The 16,989-nt window shown below is 37.0% G+C and overlaps 1 protein-coding gene and 1 long non-coding RNA gene across 2 annotated transcripts in view; one reads left to right on the plus strand and one right to left on the minus strand.

Moving 5' to 3' along the window:
- Positions 1-602: 602 nt before the first annotated feature.
- Positions 603-4,354, minus strand: LOC148674551 (uncharacterized). The gene is made up of 3 exons (XR_015935578.1): positions 4,241-4,354; positions 2,371-2,595; positions 603-862 (listed from the first exon to the last, which is right to left on the minus strand). It is a non-coding gene; the product is annotated as an uncharacterized LOC148674551 (long non-coding RNA).
- A 3,995-nt stretch (positions 4,355-8,349) lies between these two features.
- The window catches only part of ush2a (Usher syndrome 2A (autosomal recessive, mild)), a 427,426-nt gene continuing 418,786 nt past the window's right edge, over positions 8,350-16,989 (plus strand). The window contains exons 1-3 of the mRNA XM_088624763.1: positions 8,350-8,706; positions 9,633-10,255; positions 12,939-13,104. Of these exons, the coding sequence (XP_088480889.1) occupies positions 9,780-10,255; positions 12,939-13,104 (642 nt within the window). The 5' untranslated portion in view covers positions 8,350-8,706; positions 9,633-9,779. The remainder of the gene's footprint in view (positions 8,707-9,632; positions 10,256-12,938; positions 13,105-16,989) is intronic.

A 16,989-nucleotide genomic window follows, 5' to 3' on the forward strand; every position in this document is an offset into this window, starting at 1 on the left:
TCTCCCTTTCTGTGAGACTTCAAGTATTGATCTTCCAGTCCCAACCACACTCCTAGCAGGGGAAGTATGGTGGATTGAGGCTTTTCCATTTATCTGTGTTACGATCACTGCCTCTCGGCAACGGAGGAGGCAGAAGTAGGTGTAGCCCCTATCCATCAGTTCACCTATCAGTTTTCCCATTCACCACCACACCCCCGTCTCATCCTACTTAAACACCTGTCCTTCCCTACCTCGTTGCTCAGTATTGGTTTTCCCTATCGAGCTTCCTGGTTGCGCTTCTTCTACTCTGTGTTTGTCTTGGATTTCGGCTTACGGTTTTTCACTTTGGACTTCGGCTTTTCGGATCTCGACTTGGATTGGTACTTTCGCTCTGTCTTGGATAACTGGCTACCTCTGGATTCTCGGATTGCTCTACGGACTACGGCTTCGGATTACTCTTCGGCTTCGGTACACGTTCCCTTTCGGATACCTTGCTCCCCCTGGACTCTCGGCTCGTTCCTACGATTACGGTTTACTTTCGGTTTACGACTTGGCTTTGTTCGCTCCTGCAAGTGGGTTCACTCACTAGTTCGGTCCCTATTACCGAACTCGTAACAATCTGAGACCCATTGGGGTGCGAATCCTGAGCGAACTGAACATGCTTCTCCTCTCTGACTCTATGATGTAACTCTTAGTCGACTCCTGTCCATCATAGCTGTAAACTCAGAGCTGCACCATGATAGCATGAGACTACCACATTTCTTCATTATGGTCTTCATTTAGATGTCCTCCTTTTTCTCCAAGAAGCTCAGAAAAATCTCCCTGGGTGACGTTTTACATGTACTCTGACTCCAGCCAGGAGTAGTGGGGTTTCTTCTCCACTCTAAAAGCCAATAAATAGCCTTGGTTAACTTTGGCTTTTTTCTTTAGTTCTAAAGTTTTTTTTCAGTCATTGGCACTGGCTGTGCTTTGCCACCAGGATGTGCGCGACTGACTGGACACATTTCCCATTTTTGTGACACCAAGTGGGGAGAAGACAAACAAAGGCATGCTTTGTTATTGCCATGTCATTTATTTAATTGTTCTGGTATATACAGGGATATGACTTGCCTAATGCAAATTCCATATATATATATTAACCCATCCTATATAAGGGTGTCTGCTAAACAAATAGTATTAGTAGCAGTAGTCTACTACTGTCTATGACATTTATCATGGTGATCTGAAAACGTTTGATTAATGTTCTAAATTTCCACTGGTCATAATGCCCCCTCTGTTCCAAGAGGCAATTGTCTTTGTAGCCTCACTGGCTAAAATAAACAATGTTCTAAACCTTTGTTCATTCTAATTAAAAGCTTGTTACACTATTGAGTTGTGTAGCAGTCTGTAGCTGTCTATGGACAGCAGTGTGTAGCAGTCTATGGACAGTTCATATTTCTTAACATTTGCTTGTGCTGCTATCCAACAATAAATACACTTAAATTTAAGTTAAAATGAAAACATCCTTATATGTTTTGGAATTTCACAACTCCTTTTTTCGCGTTAGTTAATCTACAATTACCGTAGACTGTGGAATAGACAAAATCTGCTTTTTCACAGACAACAAGACAGGTCACAGTGCATATAATTAAGTTCATGAACTAAGCCAAAACAACAAAACAATGCTGACTGTTAAACAAAATATGTTAACTGTATGGAAAAGCACTTTGACAGAATCCCAGATTTGCCTGCAACTAATTCAGCCACAGCAGGATGAATGTATTTATAGTAAAAGAGCTTCTTTTTCAGCTACTCTCATACTGGCTGTAGTTTATTGATTATTAGGCAGGCGTACTAATCTTCTTAAGGTCGTTAAGTGCACTTAATTAAAAAGTAGTTAGACTTCCCTTTGTTCACCAAACCGATTGCAGCTGTTAAAATGAGATTAGTAGATAACAAACTTGTCTGAAAATATAAAGACTATTTTTAATTTGTTTATGTAGTTTAAATGCATAACACTATGTCATTGTCATCACATGCTTACTTTACATAAAGAGAGTACACAGAAGCTTCTTATGTAGGTATAAAATCAATTCTAAGAAAATGTTATTGTTATCACTGTTGACTTTTTTTCTCAGATAGACTAGCAAGCTGTTTTAAATCATGTAAAATAGGCTTGTTTGGCTTTGATAGCACAGATTTAAATGTTTAGACAACAGGGATTACCAATATTCTACATTCCTGTCACAGCACTACAGTTATTGTTCTACATTTTGAATCTAAAAATAAAATTCAGCCAACATTAAACTAAATCCAATTTCTGTAAATTTCAAATTTCATCTTCATTCTTCTCTTTCGTTCACCTTTGTTCAACCTTTGCATCCATTTATAATAACTACATAACATACATACATCTTGGCTCTGTGGTTAAAGATCTGCGCCTGTGGCTGGAAGGTTGCTGGTTCAAATCCCGCAGCCGGCAGAGGAATCCTACTCCATTGGGCTCCTGAGCAAGGCCCTTCACCCCAACTGCTCCAGGGGCGCCATACATTAGCAGACCCTGCTCTCTGACCCCAGGCTCTCTCCCTGTCTGTGTGTCTCATGGAGAACAAGCTGGGGTACGCGAAAAGATAATTCCTAATGCAAGAAATTGTAAAGGGTTAATAAAGTAATGTTATATATATTATTATATACAGTATACATACATACAGTGCCTATGTATTCAGACCCCATTTTGTTGTTTTAAGGCTTGCAACCATGCCACTATAAAATAGCGATTAATGTTATTTTCTATATGCAACCTACTCTACACATTCAAAGTAAAAAACACAGGTAGTGCCTTTGAAGCAAAACTTCAATCTTGAAGACCAACAATTTTATAACAGCTCTTTGTCAAAAGGCACAGGTTATGAGAAGGTTATAAAAACATTTCAATGACCCATATTATCTCTTTTAACACTGTGAAGTCCATAATAATTAGTTAAAGGCACAGACACTGCCTAGTTCAGGCTTCCCATCCAAACTGAGCAGTTAGGCAAAAGGTAAACTTGTTGAGGATGCCACCATGAGGCCAACGGCAATTTTGAAAGAGTAACAGACCTTAGTGGGTGAGATGGGAGTCAATAATATCCTGGTCATTCCAGAAAAGGGGATTGTATGGAACTGAAAAAAAAACATTTCAGATTCCAAATAGGGTTTGCAACCAAGCACCAAAGTGATACTGCAAACTTGTGGTAAAATATGTTGTGGGCTGACAAAATGTGGAACTTTTTGGGCTACATGCAAAACATTGCAACTGTTGCAAACCCAGTATATACAGTAGTACATCATTTAGTCAACACCATCCCTTCTATCAAGCATGGTAATGGCAAAGCTTGTCGAGATTGTTGATAACATACAGTAGATGAAGCAAATTACCAGCAAATATTAGAGGAAAAACCTCCTTCATAGTTAAAACTGGGACTGAATGCTTTTGCAAGTGTAACAGACCCTGTTTATTAGAAAAAGACAAAAGACTTTCTACAGCAAGGAACACACCTCTAAATTATAATGTAGACTCCAAAACACATTGTTTTTGTTAATTCTTAAGACAACCCGTAGGAAGTAGACTAAGAGAAAACATTAGCTCACTATTTTTAGAAGATCCTAGGCATGATATGTGTTTCTATAAATTCTTCTGTTTTCAAAACTCATTAAAGAAGAAAATGGAACTGGTTTGCTTCCATCCATGCACACAAAGTCTTCAAAGCAGATTGCACTGGACCGCTTCCATCCTGTAGTGACACACTGACAAAACAACTATGACTTTCCAATGCCAGGTAACTATAAATAAAGGCTTTTATTTATCAGTATTGGTAATTATAGTCATAAGAAGTGAGACCTCTTTGTTCTCCGATCTTATCTGTTCTCAAGAGCAAAGCAAGGCCAATGATTTCTCAGATGGGAAAGCCTGGTGGATACTTAAAGTAATGATGGTGAACTACAGTAGGTGCTTATACTGTACCCTAAACTTTACACCATAAATCTCAAAACAATGCCCTATCAAGGTGGCATGGTACTGTAGATGTTCAGCTGAGGTGCTCAACCACGTATTTGACTACAGTATCTGTGGTAGAGATTCCATGGCATCATTCATTACAGACATATCGAATGTCTCGTGGCATCATTTAAAATCCCACTACACATTCACAAACTGGCATACATAATCTTCCCTCTCTTATTTGGTTTAGGAATTTTTCATTTCTTAATAAATCTTATTTGTCGTGTAGTAAGTTGTGCTTACCTAAATGTGGAGCATTCTCTACCTGCAAAGCGCATCGAGACCCTTGGGATGAAAAATGCTTCTGAGAAGACAAAGCCTTTTCTGTGCATTCAGTCCTATTCTGTGCACGGAGGCCTTTGGTGCCAGAAGAATTCCTGTATGAAAACAGTCCCCAGGACTGATCTTATTTAGTAAATAAACATTAGGAATTTACAGTATATAATTGTATAGTATATTCTAGACCAAGGCCAGGCAGCTTTAGTCAGCCAGCCTGGGTTAACAGTTGATAGTATCTGCTTCAAAAAGTATCTCATCCAATAGTATCACATACAGTATTCTTTTACCAAATCTCCTGTGTTCTAGACTGAAGAGATTTAGCTCTCTTAACATGTCTGGATATGGCAATTCCTTGATATCAGGAATCATTCTTGTTACTTTTCTTAGAACTCATTTTATTACTGTGATTTCCTTTTTGTAGTATGGTGACCAGAACTGAACTGAACTGAGTATTAAGCTTAATATAAATTCCACACATTTTTTTATGTAAAGAATAATTCTGTCTGCTTTTTATTACTTATAAACACCCACATTCCTTTTTTGCTTTTTTGTGTAGTTCTCTTCAGCCATTGTATGTAGCTGTGAATCACTCATGAAGCATGTACTGTATAGTTTATGTTTCCACTAAAAGTGTAGATTAGTTTGCACTTGTCAATGTTAAACTTAATTTGCCATGTCTGCCTAATCCATGCCTCTAAGTCTCTTCGCTATTCTCTTGTCACTGTTTCTATGTTTACACTCACATATTTTGCATCATCTACAAAATTACCTAGCCTCTGTTCCAGAAGATAAAACATACATGTACTATAGGTACAGATATGGAAGAGCAACCTGACTAAAATGAATCCATGCAGCATATCACTTTTCAAATGTATCATATTAGAAGTTGTATTCCTTAAAATGTTCATGAAGCAGTCCTATCATCCATTTTCAAACATTTCCTTGGATATTGATGGTTCAAAGACAAAATATATCTATTTTAGTATTAACTGGTATTTGTGTATAATTATTCAAATCATTTTAGTAAGTTAATTGAACAGGACCTTTGTTCTCTAAATCCATTTTCAAACCTTTTCTTGTAACCAGTGTAAGACTGGTCTGTAGTTTACGAGTTCAATTCTGTTAAGTTCCTGTTATGTTATGCTCCCATTCTAATAAGCCTAGCTTGGGTATATAAATTGCATACCTCAATTTTTACTTTTTTAATTGTGACATGTTTGCACCTCAAAATCTCACTTGTTAGGGCATTAAAATGTATATTTTGGACCAATTGTTTAATGATTGTGTCATGGATAGAGGCCCCTAAATTCAGGAATTACTTTCTTTTGTAGATGACTATGCAACATACTGTAGCAAATATAAAGGGGGCTAGAACCCTTCTTGCCCTGCCACAGGTTCTACGTATCTTCCAGAATCACCAGTGTATGCACAGACTAGCAACTATGCAACCTTTTATTTTCTAGTAATTACAAAATTTAACACTGTCTACCCAACACCCAGGGAACATTATAAAAAAAATAACTCCAAAGGACATACATTCCAGACCAGCACAAGTACCCCATTGGACCCCAGTTATCAAACCCAAATGTCATAGAGGAAAAGTTCAGCAGCATTATTCCCCATAACCACCTCCGGTCAGTAACTCGTTGTCCCCCATTTATGCCACAGTGTAATTGTGATGTTTCTAGCATCCTCCTCAGTTACGACAGTATGAAAATATGTCACTGGTGGTCCTCCCAACCCTGTCTGTCTCCAAGTCCATTTTTGGGTAAAGGTGGGAGTAAGACAACTAGCTTTCTCTGGGATCTTCCTCCACTGCTCCCAGTCTTTGGTGTCCTAAGATAGTCCTCCTGGGTTTAACTGCTGCAGTCTCCTGCAATCCTTCCATCTCCCAAAAGTTCTCTGCTCACTAGAGCTTTTTAGTTTTTTTAGCAAAGGCTCTTTACTCATCCCCCAGGGGATGGAGGTGTCCCTGTGACATTTTGGTTGTGGGCAGAGCTAACTGCCCAGGAATCGTTCAGGAGTTTGCTGTATACAGATTGCCAAAGTAATACTTTGTTCAGCTGCACACTCTGAATGGTGTGGTAATTCACTGTTGTCTGGACTAAGAGGGCCTTTGATCAAGGTAGTAAAGCAGGTAATAAGGCACAAATCTGCATCAACACTAGGGTGTCACTGGCCCATCAATGCAACATATTATTTCTCAGCCCTTGACATTTTCACAAAAAACAACAGAATTGACTGGGCTCACCGTGTGGGAAATTGAGCTGTTGGGAAACAGAAAGTTGTAGCTCACATCAAGAAGTTTGCTTCATTGACTTTCAGAGTACACTGTAGCGTTCGTTGAGAAGCCTTTGCCTCTAAAAATATTCCAGGAGAACTCCTGTCAGGACTGAATGATTCCATTAAAATAGTTAACTTCATGAGAGCTCACCCACTGAATTTTAGGATTTTCGCACCACTGTGCAATGACATGGACAGATAATACAAGAGTTTTCACAAGGTTTTTTGAACTGAGACATGAATTTCAGTTTTTTTTTGTGGACAACCTATTTAAGTTGTCATTTTGCTTGCGTGAAGAAGCCTGGCTACAGAAACTAGCATACTTCGCAGACATTTTTTCTGCTTTGCACAAACTGAACTTAAGTCTTCAAGGTTTCATCATCAATTTGCAAGACAAAGTCAAATAAATAATCATAAAACTGAAATTCTGGGCTAGCTGTGTCCAACAAAAGTCTCTTCAGTGCTTTCCAATACTGTCAAAATTCACTGAAACAAACAAAATGCTCTTATGTTAGCATGTGAAAGGCCTCATATTTGAAGACCTCCATCACCTCAGTCAGCAGCAGGATATGAAGTCCATTTGAAGTTAAACCCCTGTTTCCAAACCTGTCATTTCACAAACAAAAGAAACTGCTGGAGTTGATGTCTGATGGAGGATTGCAGTAACAGTTCAAATGGAAACCATTGGGGATTTCTGGGCACATGTGTTGGAAGAATACCCATACCCATCGAAGCAAGCCTTGAGGGCATTAATGCCTTTTGCCACAACATACTTTTGTGTTTGCTGGTTTCTTTGCACTCACAGCAGTTAAGACAAAGTATGGCCAAAGGCTGGATGCTGAGAACAATGGAAGAGTGAAACTGTCTTCTATTAAACCTAGTTTTGCTAACCTTAATTCCAAAATGCAGGTCTACCCACATTCATTAGCAGGTAAGATATTATTATTATTAGTAGTAGTGAATGGTTCCATGTTCCATGGAAGTGACAGGAGTGTGCATATTAAGTCAGGTTTTGAAGGGGGTTCTTGGCTGAAAAAGTCTGAAAAGGCTGCTCTAATTAAATTAATCTCCCAAATTTCTCTTTTTATCAAAATGCATTTACTGTGCCATATACTGTAGCCCCACAACTTCTCCCTTCTTTTATAGAATTACATAAACACTGTCCTGTTACCAGATACTGTAATTTGGTTAACAAAGAATTATCAATAGTACTCCTTATTTGAAACCCTTCAAACTATAGCCTCCCTCCACTGAATGTATCTAAAAGTGATTTTAAAGCAACAAATCATTCTTTTGGGCCATGCAAATACAGTTTTTTGGTATTCTTGAATTGAATAGCTTACTTTTTTATCTATAGACCTGTCTCTCCTCCATGCTTATACTTATCACCCTGCAAATTAAAATATGATACTTGTAATATTGACTAAATATTGTCATATTTAACTCATATACTGTATATTAAAAGCATACTAAGCGCATATTTTTTACCGTTGGCAGGAAATCAGTTATTTTTATGTTTTAGTAGTAAAAAACTAAAAAGTAGTAAAAAATGTAGTTTATTTCACTTTCATTACTTAGCAAAAGTGTTAACATGGGAGAGTGAAAAAAATGGTCTAATTGTTCGAGTTTTTTCCATACTCAAAAGGGTACATACGCTGGTGTTTCAGACACAGAAAAGGCTGGACAATGCACTACTGTAAATTCACAGCTCCCGTCTACTGTATGTCGTTCGTGGTCATTCATTTATTAGTGCATTTTTCTCTAGTAGGCACCTTAAAGCACGACTCAGCCCCGGCCAGCGTTGCTTAGCGACGGCTGCTGGCGTTCCTGAACCAAGAGGTACTTGTCAAACCGAGACATAGTAATACAATATCATTCATCTCCGCTAGACGGGGAATTATAATAATCAAAAAGGCAGCAATATATTCTACAAATTTACGTTTTATTATTATCTTATATGCAGAAAATGGAGAATACCAAAAAGACTGCTTTTGAAAACACGCACATATTATAGGATGTCTGTAAGGTCTGTACAGTAAGTTGCGTTTATTTTCTTTGCAGCAAAGGCCGGAGTCCAGATGGCAATGTGCTATAATCAGCTTTGCAACGAAATAGTTTTTAGAAGCGCCACGAAGACACAGCAGTAGGTAAGGAGAAAACGTTTTTATTCGTAATAAATTAAATAAGTTTGCGCGCGTTTAGTTTAAAATTAAACTTCAATACTGTTTTTGTAATAAAAAGCTACTAGAATGTCTTTAAGACCTTTTTACTTGAACCTTGAGACCTCCGTGCATTCTGTATTTCGTTAATGTAATATTTTAAAGTCGTACAATCAATCTTTGATTACGCACTTCTCTTCAGTGCTGTGCAGTACAACGTGTTGAATGTTTGTACTGTGCTTGAAGTCCTTGAATGCTTCGTTGAACAACGTGTAGATGTTCAGCGATTTACTGTTTCCAGATACAGTTCATGCTCCTGATAAAAAAGCTCTGATAAATAAATGTACTTAATGCCCATCATATTGTATGGCTTCTACTGATTAACACTTATCAATTGCTACGATTACATTTCCTAATATTTTAAACAAAACTAACTGAAGGTTAAGTACTATTTTGTTTCAGAATTGCTATAATATTTCTAGCATAAATACATAATTCTAAGCACATAATTCAAAAACAAATACTTTCATAACTGCCCTGTTTATACTGCAAATTGTGTACAAATGTTAATGTGATTTGCGTTTACAGTAGATTTATAGGAGAAGAGTAAATAGGTTTTAACTGTTCAACAAAGCGAAGCGGACAGTGTTGTAAAACTCTTTATGTCTACTAAGTGCATATAAACTTCGTTATATTTATGCTAATGACTTGTGTTTTCTTCTATTTCACAGTATGCTATGGTGACATTTACTAATTTGAACTGTTTAGACAGGGGTACACTGACACAATGATACCAGTTTTCTTTCTTAAGAAAAATACTCATAAGGCAAAAGGTTATAATATAATATCATTATAACAAGTTTGTTTTCATGTAAAGAAGAGGAATACTCAATTTTCTTTCTTTTTTTTTACAGACCTGTCAAGAATTGAACCCAGCAAGAAGCTCAGCTCTCTTCAGCTTTATTCAATGAGCAGGACTGTAAAAACATCACCTCCAGCATTGTCATCAGTATTTAGTAAATATTGCTACAGTATATTAAAAGGGACATTTTCTATCAAGAATGATTGGGATCCTTCTGGGGAAAGGTGCTCTGCTATTACTTTATACCATTACCATTTTCATCTCTTCCTATCCTGTCAACTGCCAGGGCCATTTCCCCAGGCTTGAAAATATAGGGGCTTTTAAAAATGTCACCATTGTGCCATCGCAATCAACATGTGGCATACCAGAAAGGAATGCCTTCTGTCAAAAAACTGTGACAAAGGACAGCCTGCTTACTTGCACCCAGCAATTTTGCATTCAAGAATGTGCCTATAGATCATCTACTCCCTCCTATGTAAACCTTTTTTCTGCAGGACTTGGGATATGTGTGACAGAAGACAAAACCATTCTACGCCCAGGGTCACAGAGTGACTCAACAAGCTTTCTTTTTCGGAACCAAAGAGATTGTTTTACTTCCCCTCCTCCGCAAGACCTTCGATCTACTGGTCTATTTACCTTAGCAGTGTGGTTGAAACCCGAGCAAGGCACTGTAATGTAAGTAGCACAACAGGTGTCTGATGACAGAATGCCCTTACAAATCATAGATCACCTGAATTCTTTAGGTGCTTTTGAGCATTTTACAAGCAAAGACTATATAATTTCTAGTTTTTTTTTTCCACTGGAGTAATATTTGCATTCTATTCCTTCTATTTACATGGAAACAACAGGTACCATTATGTCTTTTTACATAACAGTGGGAAGAACGTCTTTAACCTCAACCTAAAGTTTCTCTTGTGCTGCTTTATTTAACATACTGTATAGATTTTTTCATCATACTTGCTATAATGCTCACAGTGAAGTGAGCATACAGTGTCTGTTCTCATCAACAGATTTAGGTTTTCCCAATATCTACAGTATGTGTAATTTCTATTTGTATTTGGTAAATACCTGAGTACAAGGACACAATGTACAATGTGCACATAACACTGTCTATTGACAATATCCTTTCCTTACAAATTGTACAAATGTGCAGTAAATATACAGTATTTAAAAAAAAACAGCAGGTTTTTAGGGATTTTGTAGTGTAATAATTTATTGGAAATGAGTAGAAAATTAAGAGCAGTTGTTATTTAAGACAAGGGAAGACATTAAGTATATTGTTTGAATGATCATCACCTTTTTAATCATAAAAGAGAAAACTTACAACAAGTGCCTTGAATATTGAAAGACAAGAAGTTAAATATAAATAGAAATAACTAAACAACAGATTTTAAAAGAGTGGTTTATACAGTATGAGAAGTAGTCATTATAATAGCATTTTCCCCAAAATATTGGTTCAGGTTTGCAGAGAACCATATTCTACACATCATAACTGAAATGTGTTTTTGTGTGAACTGTTGTGTATAAGGTTTGTTTAGGTTGTTGGGTACATTCTACACACTTAGATGATTTTGTATTAGTAACACTAGTTTAGTACAGGTGAGTGCCGTTTGTCTTGTATGGTTTTGGGTAGTCAGTGGAGGTTTGCTAGGGTGTTGAAGATGCCGAAGACCGTGTGTTTCTGGGTTTTTTTTGTAGTCAGATTAGCTTTCCCTCACTTTCCTAGCCAGCTCCATTTTGTTTGTTATTTTCTTTTCTTTGGCACCACTCTAGTTCCCTTACCCTGTGTGTTATTTTCTTATTTCATACCAGTCACTTATTCAACTTCAAATCATCACTTTTGCACCCACCCTTGTTATTATGCTTCCTAGTCCCTCACCAGAACCCATCTGCATCCAAAAATTATCCTAAATGTTACACCCCTTTACCCCTAGACACTTGGGGTTGTAACAACGGTAAGACAACAGTCTGGATATATATAAGCCAAGCAATCATGGAATTTAAATTATTTCACAGTATCAAAAATAATTTTTACTTTTAGTTCTGAGGCAAGCTTCTTGGGCTTAATTGGTCTAGAGAGATGCAGCAACAGGACTGCATCAAGTGACACTTTCGTGTGCCATTTTGTGAAAGTACAAAAGAATGCATATGCACTAATAAACTTAATATTTTCTTCAAAACCTGAATGCTCAAACTAAAGAATTCTAAAGGTAAGATAAGATACAGTAAATGTCATCAAAAGCTAAAAAGAAAGTTAAATAAGTTGATTGCATAAATATTCAGACCTCTAGTATTTAGTGGAAGCACCTTTGGAAGTAATTACAGCCACAAGTCTTTTTGATTAAGTCTGTACCGCCTTTTCTCACCAACCTGGTGCAATATTTGAACATTCTTCTTGGCAGATTTGCTCAAGCTCTCTGAAGTTGTTTGGAGATTGCTATGGACAGTAGTTTTCAAGTCTTTTCACAGATTCTCTAAAGGATTCAAGTCAGAACTTTGACTGGGTCACTCAAGGACATTTTCTTTCTTTTAAGCCACTGCCGCTTAAGGTGAATTTTTGTCCCAGTTTTAGGTTTTGAGCAGGTTTTCCTCAAAGATTTGCCAGCACTTTGCTCCATCTGTGTTTCCATCAGTCTTGACAGGCTTCCCAGCTACATGATGATGAGAAACACAGATGATGAGAAACACAGCTATAACATAGTGCTGCCATCATTATACTTCACAGTAGGGATGGTGTTGTGTAAGCGATGCACTATATTGGGTTTGCATCAGATGTAATGCTTTGGATTTAGACCAAAAAGTTCCAATTTTGTCTTGTCTGACAACAAAACCTTTTGCCACATGTTTGCTGTACAGTGCCACCCAGGTGCTTTATTGTTAACCCCATATGGCATTTGAGAAGTCATTCTTATTGGTTCCTTACAAACTCCTTTTGTGGAGTGACAGGGATATTGTTGACCACTGCACATTTTCTTTAATCTCAGCCACTGAAATTTGTAACTTCTTTTAAAGTTAACGTTAGACTTGTAGTGGATTCCATAACTGGTTTCCTCTTATCCTAGCTACTCAGTTTGGAGTATACAGTACCTTTGAATGTATGAAGTACAGTAGGTAGTGTACAGTATATAACAAATATTAATTGCTATTTCAAAGTGATATCACTGCAATTTTAAAGACACGAAATGTGCTGTAAAAACTGAAAGGCCTGAAAACATTTGTAAGGCACTGTAAATGTGAAATTAATGCTTTGAGCCGCCTGTACCCATTGGAATGAATGTGGTGGTAGAACTGCTCTTTTTTTATCATTTTCATGTAACTGTGTGGGCCTAATATGCATTATTCTATTTTTTCTTCCTAGGACTATAATTGAAAAAAGTGTAAGCAGCATGTTAGTGTTTATGCTGACTATCTCAGAAGAAGAAATCCAGTTGCACTATGGTGTACCAAATGACAAGGAGTATTCAGTGAGAGTAAAGACGCTGGGACGTACATCTCCTGGTCAGTGGATCCATTTGGCTGTACAGGTACTCTCGCAACACTGTGTGGAGCTTCAGTTTTAAACATTTATTATTATTTATTATAATAGTTCCTGGAAATATGTGTTGAGAAGAAATTAGAATCAGCAACATGATAGCATAATACTGGTGTAATTATAAAAATTATAGTTAAAAGAAAGGTAGAAAAATACTACTGTACAGAGGCAATTTTAGAGACAGATAACGGATTTAGAACGAACTTGTTAGAATTCCTTGAATAAGCAACAAGTAAATTGGATAACATTAGAGCATATGACACATTACAGAAAGATACAAAACACCAAGATAGTGCAGGAAACCAATACAAAAGCAAACGGAATGCTTCAGTCTTAATTGTTTGTCACCATACTACAACATGGATGTTATACCCTTGAAAAAAGCTGAAAGAAGAGCAACAATTAGACCTGGTCTTAGAGGATTGTTATATACAGTACATGGAATAAAACCTCTGTAGTTTAAATATCAAATTCAGAGGAAATCAAGAGGAGATTGAATCCATGTATATAAAATCCTAATGCCTATAGACAGTATCAAATCAAGAGGACTACTTCAGAAAAAATAATTATTTCAGAATGGGCAACAACAAACATATTTACATGAAAAGCTGTGCATGTCTGGAAGTCTGGTTTGAGGTCTGAGCTCCTTCAAGAAGTGGTTGTACTGTATATCATTTTGGGTTCACTTAACTACTTAACTGTCCTGTGAGTAAAAGGAGTCAAATGACCTCTTCTCATTTTGTAGGTCTTTCTTTTCTTATTTTGTTCTTGTCCACTGAGATTTCGGGCACTAATGTGTATAGATTTCGGGCACTAATGTGTATCTTACTTTCCAGAAGATCTTTAGACCGATACTTGCAACTATAGTTGCACAATCTCTGTTGTATTGTTGGGTACCATGTAAAGAACACGCTCTAAGATACCTAACATCACATATACTGTACCTTAACTGTTTCTATTTACATTAATTCTACTTTTATGGTTTTTTCTATATTTTGGTCTACTTCGGAATAGTCTGTGAAACAAGAATAATTTTGTATAGTGTACTGTATAGTAAACAGAGAAGCTTCTTCCCAGCTAAACGTTTCCATTAAAGTAAGGTCAGACTTAGCGTTGTGGTAGGTCTAAATAGAGTTCTGCTACCCGACCTGAGCCCGACGGAGTCCGACAAAGGATCGGGTTTTGGGCTGGGTTTAGGTCAGTTTTTCATGTATTGTACAACTTCAGGCTTGGCCCGGATTCGGGTTTGTTTTCTAATAACTGAAAATGAATTATTACTATTTAATGTTTTAAATGTAATTGTATTAGAAAAATACAAATCGCTCGTTCTCTTTCACCTACAGTATGTGTGTAACTTATTTGTGTTCTGCTGTGTTGGCTTGCATGATGTTATGATGCAGCTAAAACCAGTACTGCCTGTGCGCATATTTACTTTACTTATAGCACTACAGATGCAGCCATTCAAAGTGTGCGGTACAGACACGTACCGCAGGTAAGATGACACGGGGTACCGCGGTGCGTGATTGGTTGACCGACAGGGGCACTCGTGGTCCGTTGGTCTGTCGTAGAAAGACTTACTGTAAAAGTCTTTACTGTGCCCGTTGTAGATATTGAATTTTACCACTGAAGGGAAATCTTAGTAGCTGAGCATAAAAAGAATAGGAGCATACTGTAACGCGTGTGAAGGCCATAAACGATATTAATTTTGGAACGTAAACATACAGTATATAGCTGGTCTTGGTGCTTTAAAGAAAAAAATACACACCAGTATTCCATTTCTCCCTAAACATTGTAAGCTTCGAAGTCTTTAACTAACGTGATACCGGAGTCAACAAGCATACTTTTAGAATTTGATTAAAAGGGAATATAATATGGAATCGCGTATCTCAAGAATTTAATAACGGTATGATTACATCCGTGTACTGCAGCAGGGCTGTGTAGGGCTGTTTCGCCTGCCTGTGCATGCAAGCTGTCTTGTAGCCTACTGGTCTAGGTGCGTGACTACCAGCTGGCAGGTTGTGTGTTCAAATCCAGCTGGTGCTGGACTTTTCATTTTTATTTATTTATTTTTTAATCGCGTAACATAAACATATTACCGTATGCAAACTGTACTGTATACAGTATGTATATGTATATTTAATGTCTTAACTGTGCCCGTTAAATTGAATTTAAAAAAATTATTTAACACGAACATTAAGCTGTTTACATCTTCCGCCTGAGAACAGTCACCCGTTGCTACCCAACGCAGAATGGTGATTGGCTGACACTATCTGACACCCCTCTGATTGGAGAAAAAAGACGTGCTGGTTTGCTATACATACTGTACCAGGAAGAGGATTTCTTTCTATTCAAAACGTGTATTTTAAAAGTTTAAGAAGTAAAAACCTTACAGCGTACACAGATTTCTAAACTGATCAGGATCGTTATCTTTGTCTTATGCATAATAATGTTCACCGCTCTGTCCAGCAAATTAATAATAAACTTTATTTTATATAGCGTTTTAAACGAATAAGTAATTAGATTGCTCATAAACCTAATCACTTGCTTTTTCTTTTTATTTAGGCTCAGATTTCAACTATAGATCATATTATTAATAACCATAATAACAACCAACCAACAAAAACAACCATATACAGTAAACATAATGGTGGTGCTGGACCTTCCAGTTTTATTTATTTATTTTTTAATCGCGTAACATAAACATATTACCGTATGCAAACTGTACTGTATACAATATGTATATGTATATTTAATGTCTTAACTGTGCCCGTTTAAGTATTGAATATTCATATCTAATTTTACCACTGAAGGGAAATCTTAACATAAACATACAGTATATGGCTGGTCTCGGTACTTTAAAGAAAAAAATACACACCAGTATTCCATTTCTCCCTAAACATTGTAAGCTTCGAAGTCTTTAACTAACGTGATACCGGAGTCAACAAGCATACTTTTAGAATTTGATTAAAAGGGAATATAATATGGAATCGCGTATCTCAAGAAATTAATAACGATATAATTATATTCATGTTGCAAAAGAACTGCAACGGACATAAAAACTCCCTTGCATGGTTTCATTACGACCAGAATCGGTCTTGAGATATTTTTAACTTGATTTACAGTATTTGAGAGGTATGTCTTAACACCGATACTACAGTGCTTAAGTACTGCTCACGTATATGTTTCTAGGTTTATATTATGCATTTCATACGGTCAAATTACTTTTGAGCAACTAATAAGAAGCGCGAAACGGTATGCGTTTTACTTTCGTTTTGTGCTGGGACCCGTGGATTGATTAGAGATATCAAGTACATACAAGTCATTTTTTAAATGTTGTAGTTCGTCTTGAAAAAATGTTACGAGTACATCATCTATCAAGAATTACACAGGTTCTGTTTCCATATTGCGGATTTTGGTTACGTAATATTATTTTCTAGATTTCACGTTGTGAATATGATGGGATGTCTGATGGGATGTTTCTAAAAATCCATCCTCTGTAAAACGTCTTCTCTAATTGTCCTGCATATGTATTCGCTAATGAAGCTGTGTGTTCTGAGCCTGGATCTCTACATTTCTGTATGAACCAGCTTAGAGGGCTAAAGACAGCTTGTGTTTAAATTGAGTGTAAGGCAATTTATGCTTCTAAAGTCATGGTCAGCATTTATTTTTGTACTGTGCTGTAAACTTGTTCTGTGCCAAGTCACATTATTTTATAGCGTTTTTATAGCGTTATCAAATACGGTGTTACTGTAGTTTACTGAGTCCCATGTCACATGGTCTGTGATTGAAACCTGTAAAACCGGTTTAATTCGTCACAGCCAGCACTCTTCAGGTGTGAGGGTCTTCTGCTCAGAATGAAACGCTAAAATGTTTGTGT

Source organism: Lepisosteus platostomus, chromosome 3 (assembly GCF_059453375.1).
Source record: "Lepisosteus platostomus isolate fLepPlt1 chromosome 3, fLepPlt1.hap1, whole genome shotgun sequence".
Classification (NCBI taxonomy): Eukaryota; Metazoa; Chordata; class Actinopteri; order Semionotiformes; family Lepisosteidae; genus Lepisosteus; species Lepisosteus platostomus.